Source organism: Schistocerca piceifrons, chromosome 1 (genome assembly GCF_021461385.2).
Source record: "Schistocerca piceifrons isolate TAMUIC-IGC-003096 chromosome 1, iqSchPice1.1, whole genome shotgun sequence".
Classification (NCBI taxonomy): Eukaryota; Metazoa; Arthropoda; class Insecta; order Orthoptera; family Acrididae; genus Schistocerca; species Schistocerca piceifrons.
Genome location: NC_060138.1, coordinates 1,044,318,663 through 1,044,331,209, shown reverse-complemented (window position 1 = coordinate 1,044,331,209; position 12,547 = coordinate 1,044,318,663). Strand labels below are relative to the sequence as shown.

The following is a 12,547-nucleotide window of genomic DNA, read 5'->3' as shown; positions in this document are numbered from 1 at the left end:
TTTTCTCTTACTATTTCCAGACACTGCTCACTGCTAGTCTGGTAAACTACGTGGATAAATTTGCTGAATTTTTTCTTCAATGGAAGCATCTGGACTTCTGAGTTTTTCTGATGGATATTCCAAACCGGGAATCAAACGGACCGTAACCCGTGTATTATAAACTTTCTTGTCACATTATTTCCATTTGTTGTATCCAGAGGGACTCACGCTTCTGCAACAGCAATGTCAGTAGTCTCATTTAATTCACTACCTTAATTCATTGTTGGAATTGTTAGTTGCAGTCCGGGATGATGGAAATATAAGCTATTATTACACTCGAAATGCCAAGGAACTGCGATCCAAGTGTAATGATAAAATAAAAGAACAAAGCATTTGAACGCATAAAATACTAGAAAATGTCTTCTAGTTTTTCAGGAGCCAAATAACCTAATTCTGGCGTAATATGTAATAAATAATACTGTTCATCACTTCATTAAACTGAAGTCGCGGTATCTTCCATAATTTGACCCAAACCACGGAAAAGCTTTAATTGCAGTAACCAGTCACATTTTCTTCGGTGTAAAGATTTATTTCACTGGTTATAGTTCCTGGCTTAAAACTGAACTTTATAACGTTACGCTAATGCAGTGCTTACACAATGTCTGGTGTGCGATATATCATCTCCTACACAACAAAATGATGGCCACTTGTCTCGCGGACGACATTAAAATCTAAAGAAATCGGAAGAGAAATATCGCGTTCTCTTCGTAAACGATTCTCTGAAGATCGTGCTTGCACAAAATGTTAACTGTTGTCTGCCACCGTCTCAAAACTCTTGGTTCAGTAAATCGTTATATGGAACGACCACTATGGGGTGTGTTTCAGTCAATGATCGCAAATGTATTTAGCGGCTAGATAATTCTACCGAGAATTATTGTACAGTCGAAAATGATGTAGCCACTAAATAAATCCCGGAACGTTGACTGAAATAAACTTTATAGTGAAAATTGGTGTGCTCACAGATTCCGACAGCCGAAAACATGGAAGATATGAACGAAACTGACCGATTTCCATCCTGTCTTTTAAGATTTCATCGTACAGTCTTGTACTTTAACATTTTGTCATAAACCACTTAGCAGAATCGATGTAAATTAATCTGAATAATGCAACCACTTTGACCATCGTAGGCTGATCAGCTTTTTCCTTTACTGCATCATGCATGTAAATTACATTACTGGCATGTTACGGCCTTAGCCCATTATCAAATGTCGGCAAATAATACGAGAAGTACAGTAAATAGGTAAGACATGTCAGTGGATAACATTACACTTGTGCATTACAATTGTTGTTTACTTACATGATATTGGTAATGCATGTATCATGTCCAAAAATGTTTGTTTCGTGTTATTTTGGCGTAGACACATGTCGAATGTTACAAATATGTCACGTACGCAGAAACCTTACTAACACGTAGTTTCCTAGCCCTTAAAGATTCGTTTACCAGCATATCGAGTACTTTTCTGCCTTCATGCATACACATAAGCGTTACAAATCGTGTGAAACATGTATGAACTGAAGAGCATGCTAAGAACTGTCATTTTGCAGTTATCGCCAGAGGGACTGCGGTCTTGTGATCACAGTCTTACGTACATGTCGTTAATTCTTAATAAACTTCTTACATGATGGACTTCGATAATAGTTTTAATCACTATAGGCATAATTAAACTTCCGTTATTGCTGAAATGATGCTAAGTGGTCTTATTACATCATTTTAAAAATGCCCATTGCTGAAAATAACCTATGTCTTATTGTCATTTCACAAATCACAAAGCGGCGCAACAGCACTCTCCTGTGCTACTGTAGTAAAACAGTCCTTACATTTATTATAGTCCTAGTCACATCTATCTGTGAACTTATAAAATTATTCACATACGTTATTGCTGTACGAAAATAAGCGTCGTTCTGGCAATAGTTTCCACTAAAGTGGTCTCACGTGTTCGTATTTCTAAAAAAATGTGTTAAAATTAATAATTTCCGTCATCAGTAAAATTACAAATCCACTTCTACGCACAGATACGTTACTGCTGTGCATCCACCAACCAGATTACATGGCTATTAGATCACTCCTGTTACCTAATTCAATAAATCGTAAAATACGATGAAAATTGCCTAAAAACTTATACTACGCAAGTCTATCTGCTCATTTAACGATTGTATCGGTTGTTTTATATGGTGATCATATATTTCGATCTCTTCCAAGGTATCCGTGTTTTTCGCTTATCTGTTCTGTGTAAAATGTTTAATGCTTCGTTTATATCTAATGCGGAGTGTCTACTTTCTCTCAAATGCATACTAGACGTGTTCTTTAAACCTAAAATTCCTCCGCGTTTGGCCAGTAAAATTTATCACAATCTCACCAATTTATATGGTAAATTCTGGATTGATTGAAAGGAGGCGCTTTCTGCGTTTTATGACGTATATCGTCACTCGACGTGTTTTCAGTACGAAAACTAATATGAACGATTTTCTTGAAAAACATACGCGCTACTTTATCTGAGATCGTTCCGATGTACGGTATGACAGCGTAATTTTGCTATTCTTCTTTTACTTGTCTATCTAGCGTTATTTCGATGTTGTTTATCAACTGTTTGGCTTTCAGCTTCTTCTGAGAGATTTCGTTGATTATGTTTGCATTGTAACCGTACACGAAGAAATCAGTCGATTTAAATTGTTTCAGACAAGCCGGGATTCGCGTACATTTGCGAGTGGCCTAGAACGAGGCTACCTAGCTAGGGGGGCCGTGCAGCGGCGGTGTGTCTGACGTGGGCGATGGAGTGTCAGTCGCTGCGTGTGACCGTCGACCCGGCCAATCGATACAGGTGAGCCGGGCGTCGGCCACGCGTCAGAGGCGGCGTTCGATGCGCAGGCGCAGACCGTCCTTGGGCCGCAGGATGAGTTCGCCCAGCAGAGTCAGGTCTTCGCGGCGGTCCACCGCTTCCACGCGATAGTGCCGCAGCACCGTAGAGATCACCGCCTTTTCCTCCAGTATGGCGAACTTCTGACCTGCAACACGAGTGCGCACGCTCACTCTTTTGTCCCTAAATGCTATTTTGGGGTCGCTAGTACATGACCGGTAGCGTCAGAATTGCACCTCTCTAATTTTACGATGTATCTCCTAATGTTACAAGAAAACTTTCAAAGTCAAAAGGTAGTCACAGAAAATAAATCCACAGTAAATGGTCAAATAAACATTGGCAACCAAACATCACTATACTAATGAAACATTTCAGACATATTACGAATGAAATTCCCCCGCCGCGTTTTTCTGTGTGAAACCTATCTCAGGGCTAATCTCAGGAGCTGCTCCAAGGGTTTTGATATAGTTTCCTTTAATAGACAGATTGATTCACAAGAATGATTTGCGTACATAATTTATAGGGTGTCCCCAAAAGAATGACTCGATTCTAAATAGAATTATTTATTAGGAAGAAGGGCTTAACACCAACAAACTGCATACTGAATTACTCAGAAAAGACAGAAGTTTATAAAAATCCATCATAAATGATCAATATGTCCTCCATTGGCTGCACGGACGATATCTAGCCGACAGCTGAATTCATCCCAAACTGAGCGTAAGGTGTCAAAAATAAAAAATGTGTGTGAAATCTTATGGGACTTAACTGCTAAGGTCATCAGTCCCTAAGCTTACACACTACTTAATCTAAATTATCCTAAGGACACACACACACACACACCCATGCCCGAGGGAGGACTCGAACCTCCGCCGGGACCAGCCGCACAGTCCATGACTGCAGCGCCTTAGACAGCTTTTTTTTTTTTTTTTAATCTCATTCTGTTCGCTTTTGTTCGTTGGATTTGCTAGGGGCGGACGTCGTAAGACATCCGTTGAAGTTCGTTTTCTTATTACAGAGGGCAGCTAACTATCCGACCGAACACGCTGAGCTACCGTGCCGGCTTTAAATGTGTGCCCCTATCGGGACTCGAACCCGGGATCTCCTGCTTACATGGCAGATGCTCTAACCATCTTTTTTTTCATTTATTTCGTTATTGTTCGTTGCGTTTGGTCAGGGCGGACGTCACAAGACATCCGTTCAAGTTGATCGTTGATTCCTTTACTCAATTTTTTATTACAGAGGGCGAGCGGCCCTCTGACCGAACACGCTGAGCTACCGTGCCGGCTGGGACTAGCCGCACAGTCCATGACTGCAGCGTCCTAGACCGCTAGGCTAACCCCGCGCGGCGTAAGGTATTCTCTGTCATTAAGCTACAGCAGCGGATGTTCTGGTTTTTAGTTCATCAATGTCACGAGGTAAGGGAGGAACGTTCAGCACGAAATCGAATATGAAACGCCCGCTGAACTGCTATCACTGATTGAGTACGACTAAATTCAATAACACAATACACCTTCTATTGCGCGGACGCCATATTGCGCGAGACTGGCTGCACGCTCCAGGTCAGCGCTCGTAGTGACACCTAGCGGATTTTTTCTGAAACTCTAGACCATGCCGATTACATCTAGCGCTGTTTCAGTCACCTAGTGACATTTGTCTCAATGTTACTACAAGTTAAAATCGGGTCATTCTTTTTTGGGACATCCTGTATTACCACCAAGCCAGAAGAGTCTTCCAGGTGTCCTCACACCCTCAATATTTATTGCGCAATGCTGAGTACTGCGCAATACACTCAGGTTACAAAAGTCATATGCATATATATAGAGACGGCGGTAGTATCGCGTAAGCAAGATTCAAATGAGCAGCTGTTGCCGCATAGAAACACATAGAAAACGGCGCGTCTACACGATAAATTACATTATTCACTTGCTGAATTTGTAATCAGTTATTGCTGTTGTGGTTTACTAATCTATGTCTCAATAAATGAGCAGCTGGTCCATTGAAATGTGTACTGGAAGCCATTCGGACTTATTTCGTCCGTTCTGCATAATGTCTGCTTATGTTTTGCAAAGTAAGCCACTCACTCCCGATACAGGTGAGTTCCAAGTCGTCGGTCACCGACATGTTCGTTACGAAGGCAGAGTTTGAACTGACGCGTCCCGGGCGTAAATATTGCTTAATAATATTGTGCCGTTCTTGGTCTTGCAATTTTATTGCGCAATTAATGCTGAATGTTTGTGTACCCTTTAGTGGTAACTACGCAGAGCCAGGGCGGGTCGCTAGTAGTAGACAAATGGCACCCCATTTAGCTGCTACAAAAATAGTACCACATAAACCAGGCAACTTACCCACTCTTCATCATCCACAACAGTACCACAGTAAAGTAGATCTAACGAAATAATAATTCGCGCACACAGAAGTTTATACATATCATCTCCACTTTTACACACACACACACACACACACACACACACACACACACACACACAAAGAGACAGAAGAATAGCAGACACTTCCACAACCATAAAAACAAAACACAACCATAAAAACAAAAGACGATCATAGCCCGTAACATCAAAGCAAAGTACATGAGGTGCAAATGAATCTACGCAACAAGAAAACGAAAATAATCATCTTGTGGTGCAATTCTTCTTGTTGTCTCCGTGCTTGCTAAGAAAATGGGATGAGGAGTTCCGCCTTATGCAAGACACTGCATAAGGCGGAACTCCCCATCCCAAAACGAAAATATTTTCCATGTCATTGTACTAAAATGGAACACCTATGCGTAGAAGAACATCAGAAATACAAAGAGAAATAAAAGTATCATGAGCAGTAATCGTTATTTCATACTGTTTAATAGTACTAATTTAGAACATAAGATTTGTTTACTATCTTGTTAAAAGGAAGTGTAAGAAAAATCGCAATGTTACTACATTGACTACTGAAAATGCTTTGAAATAAATCGAAAGGAGTATGCTTTAAATAAGTTTTTTGTTATAGTCGCAAAAATTGATATATAACCTACATCTGCTATGGAGCTGAAACAGAGTGTATGTACTCCTGTATGTCTGGGATCTCCTCCCAAACTCCTGGATAGATTTCAAGCAAATTTGACACACAAACAGCAGGCTTCATGAGTATCAACACTGTGCAGCTCATAACCTCCTAGATCCAATAGGAGCAGAGATTTGGGCAAAAACGTGTTTTACCTGGTGCATAGGCTACCCACATGACAGGTATGTTGTCTGGGAACAGTGTCAGCCTGCCAAATCAACCTGCTTTGGGGCAGTCTACATGTCAGGGACAATAAACGGTTCTCTGGGTCCCAACATGTAGGGTGCCCTGCATGACAGGTATGTTGTAGGAGCAGTATCAGCCTGAATTATTGAACTGTGTTGCAGTGGCTACATGTGCTGATGATCACGCTAGGGAGAGGTTGAAATGGATATAGGATAGGATGGACAGCGTGAGGGGGAGGAGGAAATGGAAACAGAGAGGAGAGGTGGGGGAGATTAATGAGTGAGGTGAAAGGTGTAGATATTAGTTACCTGAATCACAATAACATTCTATTATTCCCTAACACTGTTTAAAGTAGGAAATTTGGAACACTGCACTGTACAGTAGAAAAGAAAAGCTAAGCAACCTTGCAATAAATGCTGTTTCACCAAGTATCATAAAAAAAAATAATGTCTGGCCCCAGTAGCTGATTGTTCAGTGCGACAGAACGTCAACTTTAAGGGCACGGGTTCCATTCCCGGTTGGGTCGAAGATTTTCTCCGCTCACTGACTGTGCGTTGAGTTGTTCTAATCATCATCTCATCCCCATCGACGCGCAAGTCGCCAAAGCGGCGTCAAATCGAAAGACTTGCACCCGGAGAATGGTCTACCCCCTAGTCATACGACGTTTATAAAAATTATGTTCACATTTTTGGAGAGGAGCTAAAGGAAGTAGTAACTTTTTTGTAATCTTGTTATGAGAAGAAAATGCTAAATACAGGAGAGTGATACCTGAACTTCAATGACTTTCAAGACACTTTTTTAAAAATTCATTATTAACTATATATAGTTATCTGATGTAATTGGAGAAAAACTATCTTCGACAGTTTCTCATATCTTTAAGGGTTTACACGATACTCAAACTAATGCACGGTAAAATATGTCGAAATGCTATAAACTCGTTCCCAACAGCAACAGCCTTTTAACGGCGGTTATCTACGCCATGTCACTTAAGTGGTGTTATGATATTCTGAGAAGTACGTAATTCACTACCAATACATCACTTCACGGACGAGTCGCACAATACTATGGAGAGAAACCGAGGTTGTGTTTGTGTATCTGGTACTGCAACGCTGCAGCACACTACCAGCTTGCGACATTGGGAGATGAATCAAACCTGGAAGGATCCGAGAAACAGATTAACAGCCATTGATGCCCCGAAAAGTCTAACTGTGGATTTTACGTGACAAGCCTTTAGTCCAATGACAAGTTTGTGCCTCATTTATGATACAATCGCTCAATATTCAGGCAAGCCTTGACGAACGAGTAGATTAGCAGGAAAGAAATGTCACAATATTCACGAAAACTTTCCCTCACCTACTCGCTCTTATAAGTGTAGGAAAATTTCTCAACCATAGGTAAGGCGTAAACTTGTTCAGTACCGCTGAATCACTGTTGCTGGATGTGCCTCGGCGGTAATACAAAACAGAAAGAAATTCAAGTCACTTTAACTAGACTTGGATGCTTATGTGCTTGTACGAGGGGCGTTCAATTAGTAAAGCAACACATTGTTTTCTCTACCAATTTAGTTGAAAAAATGCAGAATTTGTTGTAGGACATCGTGGAATATTCAGCCCATATAGCATCATGAAGTTCGACAGGTGATGGCGCTATACGTAATCTTCAAAATGGCGCCTGTAAGGAAGGTGCGTTCCAAGCAGACAGCTGTCATTGATTTCTTTTTGATGGAAAACCAAAGCATCGCAAATACTCATAGGCGCTTGCAGAAGGTCTACGGAGATCTGACAGAGAACAAAAGCACGGCGAGTCGTTGGCCGAGGCGTCTGTCATCACCGCAACAAGGCCGCGTAAACATCTCCCGCATGTCGTCTGGCCGCACACAGCTACGACTCTTGCAATGTTAAAGATTGCCGGTTTGGATGTAAGAGAGGCTGTGAACGTCGCAACCTTGTAGGGTAAAGTAGATGTACAACTGAAGAGAAATACGAAAGCAGAGAGTATGCAGTACACGAACAGGATTCGGATACGACTTTACCTTGTAGACACAAAGTTGAAATGTCACAGAGAGAAAATTCACTCATAGAAATAGAAGTGTCAAATCGAGAGTGAGCAAATGGCCATCATGGGTGCGATCGGTAAACGCTAGACAGACCGTGGAAAAAAAAAAAAACACATGAATGGCAAATGAAATGATTTGTGGGCGCACTCGGTCATACACCACAGGCTAGCTTGCAGCACACAAATGTTGCCGTTGAGTAGAAGTACCGTATGAGGTACCTAGATGAAAGAACCACCTGCAACGTATTTACAGAACTCAAAAGACGCAGAGTGCATTGGCACATGTCTATGGGCGAGCTGCGGCGTCTGAAATGTTCGAAAGCAGTGACACGTATAGGTCTGCTGGCAGCTTGCCACGACTTCTGGCACGGGAGACTGTCAGCTGAACAGACCAGTCGAAGAGTCGCTGGTCGCAAAACATTGTCCAGCTCGTAGCTCGTGGTGTTTTACCACATTCCAGAAGCAACGTCGCTGGAACCGGTAGTAGCGCAACAGTTCTTGTTACGGGGAATGTTAAATGATGCGGTTGGGTTATGCGCGTTTAGAAATTAGTCCTCCACATATCTGGAAACAGTAGACTGGGAGTATTTAGTAAAGCTGGTACCTGTTGCACTGCTCAGTTATAGGAATCGTGCTCAGTCATCACCTGGAAGTCCGTTAACTCTATACAGCGGTCTATTCTGGTCTCTTGTGCTGCGCAGTTTGTAGCTTTGTAAGTAGGCTGTTTAGGGTTTTATGTTAGTAACGCCATGTAGCGCTCTATATGAAAATCACTGACTGTGCTGTGTGCAGTCTGTGGCTGGTTTGCATTGTTGGAATTTGCTATTGTAGTGTTGGGCAGTTGGCTGTTAACAGCGCGTAGCGGTGCGCAGTTCGAGGTGAGCCGCCAGCAATGGTGGATGTGGGGAGTGAGATGGCGGAGTTTTGAGAGCGGATGATCTGGACGTGTGTCCATCAGAGAGAGTAAATTTGTAAGACTGGACGTCATGAACTTATATATATATTATGACTTTTGAACACTATTAAGGTAAATACATTGTTTGTTCTCTATCAAAATCTTTCATTTGCTAACTATGCCTTCAGTAGTTAGAATCTTTTATTTAGCTGACAGTATTGGCGCTCGCTGTATTGCAGTAGTTCGAGTAACGAAGATTTTGTGAGGTAAGTGATTCATGAAAGGTATAGGTTATTGTTAGTCAGGGCCATTCTTTTGTAGGAATTTTTGAAAGTCAGATTGCGTTGCGCTAAAAATATTGTGTGTCAGTTTAGTGTTGATCAGAATAAGTAAAGAGCGAAATGTCTGAGTACGTTCAGTTCTGCTCAGCTGTTTGAAAATCAAATAACGTAAGGGATTTATCAGCACAATCATTCATAAATTTTTCTAAGGGGACGTCTCAGCTTCAACGTGATAGTCAGTGTCTCTGTGAAAGCTACCCCTTCCTCAGGTGGTGCCCTGTTACTTTCGATTACGTAATCATCTCTGAAGTAGAGACAGATTCAGAACTCGTACACGTAAAAGGGAAAAATATCATAGCTGGACAGCATGCAACTAAACAGACTATGGAAAAGATAGATAAGGATATTTTGATCATCTGTAGAATTACGTGGTGATGCTATCTGTGAGATTGGAAATGAGTTATGGAAATCAGAAACCATGACGTGAATGGCAAGGCAATTTTTATCTATTGATCCACAAAAGAAAAACAAGTCAAATTCTGACCATCAAACAGGATTCTCAATGACGTCATCCTTGAAGATGTCCACGTATTAATAAGTGTAGAGTACCTCATATGTGCATAAATTCGTAGCGGTTTTTCCTAAAGTTTAATAAGCACATCATATACACATAAGAGACTGTAGTTAACAATAATACATTCGCCTTCACTACTTACAATAGTCTGCAGCAATTTTTCGATCCCGGAACTGTAGAAATCATGTGCTATTGAGGCGAAGAACTCGTCGATCCATATTCGAAGCATATTTTCATCTGGACATGAAGTTCCTTGAAGGCTGTTCGATAGGGAGCGGAAAAGGTGAAAATCTGAGACAGCAAGGTCTGGTGAGCAACGTGAGAGCGGAATGACTACCCAAACCAACTCGTGAATAGTGTTCTTTGTCAGTCTAGCAGAATGCGGGCGGGCGCTATCGTGGAGTAGCATTACTTCACTCAGTCTTCCTGTTCGATGTTGTTGGATTGCGTCTGCAAGACGCCTCAGTTGTTGACAATGAATGTCAACAGTGGTAGTCACACCTCTTTGGAAGAAATTCGTAGTACAGCACACCGTCACTATTCAGCCAGATGCATAACATTATGTTTTGTGGATATACACAGGTCTTTGTACAGGGCGTTGATGCTTTGTTTGGGTTCAACCATTCCTTTCTTTTCCTTACATAAGCATGTTGTTGTTGTGGTCTTCAGTCCTGAGACTGGTTTGATGCAGCTCTCCATGCTACTATATCCTGTGCAAGCTTCTTCATCTCCCAGTACCTACTGCAACCTACATCCTTCTGAATCTGCTTAGTGTATTCATCTCTTGGTCTCCCTCTACGATTTTTACCCTCCACGCTGCCCTCCAATGCTAAATTTGTGATCCCTTGATGCCTCAAAACATGTCCTACCAACTGATCCCTTTTTCTAGTCAAGTTGTGCCACAAACTTCTCTTCTCCCCAATCCTATTCAACACCTCCTCATTAGTTACGTGATCTACCCACCTTATCTTCAGCATTCTTCTGTAGCACCACATTTCGAAAGCTTCTATTCTCTTCTTGTCGAAACTAGTTATCGTCCATGTTTCACTTCCATACATGGCTACACTCCATACAAATACTTTCAGAAACGACTTCCTGACACTTAAATCTATACTCGATGTTAACAAATTTCTCTTCTTCAGAAACGATTTCCTTGCCATTGCCAGTCTACATTTTATATCCTCTCTACTTCGACCATCATCAGTTATTTTACTCCCTAAATAGCAAAACTCCTTTACTACTTTAAGTGTCTCATTTCCTAATCTAATTCCCTCAGCATCACCCGATTTAATTTGACTACATTCCATTACCCTCGTTTTGCTTTTGTTGATGTTCATCTTATATCCTCCTTTCAAGACACTGTCCATTCCGTTCAAATGCTCTTCCAAGTCCTTTGCTGTCTCTGACAGAATTACAATGTCATCGGCGAACCTCAAAGTTTTTACTTCTTCTCCATGAATTTTAATACCTACTCCGAATTTTTCTTTTGTTTCCTTTACTGCTTGCTCAATATACAGATTGAACAACATCGAGGAGAGGCTACAACCCTGTCTCACTCCCTTCCCAACCACTGCTTCCCTTTCATGTCCCTCGACTCTTATAACTGCCATCTGGTTTCTGTACAAATTGTAAATAGCCTTTCGCTCCCTGTATTTTATACCTGCCACCTTCAGAATTTGAAAGAGAGTATTCCAGTTAACATTGTCAAAAGCTTTTTCTAAGTCTACAAATGCTAGAAATGTAGGTTTGCCTTTTCTTAATCTTTCTTCTAAGATAAGTCGTAAGGTTAGTATTGCCTCAAGTGTTCCATCATTTCTACGGAATCCAAACTGATCTTCCCCGAGGTCCGCTTCTACCAGTTTTTCCATTCGTCTGTCAAGAATTCGCGTTAGTATTTTGCAGCTGTGACTTATTAAACTGATAGTTCGGTAATTTTCACATCTGTCAACACCTGCTTTCTTTGGGATTGGAATTATTATATTCTTCTTGAAGTCTGAGGGTATTTCGCCTGTCTCATACATCTTGCTCACCAGATGGTAGAGTTTTGTCATGACTGGCTCTCCCAAGGCCATCAGTAGTTCTAATGGAATGTTGTCTACTCCCGGGGCCTTGTTTCGACTCAGGTCTTTCAGTGCTCTGTCAAACTCTTCACGCAGTATCTTATCTCCCATTTCGTCTTCATCTACATCCTCTTCCATTTCCATAATATTGTCCTCAAGTACATCGCCCTTGTATAAACCCTCTATATACTCCTTCCACCTTTCTGCCTTCCCTTCTTTGCTTTGAACTGGGTTGCCATCTGAGCTCTTGATATTCATACAAGTGGTTCTCTTCTCTCCAAAGGTCTCTTTAATTTTTCTGTTGGCAGTATCTATCTTACCCCTAGTGAGACAAGCCTCTACATCCTTACATTTGTCCTCTAGCCATCCCTGCTTAGCCATTTTGCACTTCCTGTCGATCTCATTTTTGACACGTTTGTATTCCTTTTTGCCTGCTTCATTTATTGCATTTTCATATTTTCTCCTTTCATCAATTAAATTCAATATTTCTTCTGTTACCCAAGGATTTCTATTAGCCCTCGCCTTTTTACCTACTTGATCGTCTGCTGCCT

At 41.4% G+C, this 12,547-nt stretch overlaps 1 protein-coding gene across 1 annotated transcript in view; it reads right to left on the bottom strand.

Annotated features, from left to right (window-relative positions):
* Positions 1-2,881: 2,881 nt before the first annotated feature.
* LOC124777454 (cytochrome P450 4c3) overlaps positions 2,882-12,547 on the bottom strand; it is a 315,881-nt gene continuing 306,215 nt past the window's right edge. The window contains exon 14 of the mRNA XM_047252874.1: positions 2,882-3,042. Coding sequence (XP_047108830.1) covers positions 2,882-3,042 — 161 coding nt within the window. The remainder of the gene's footprint in view (positions 3,043-12,547) is intronic.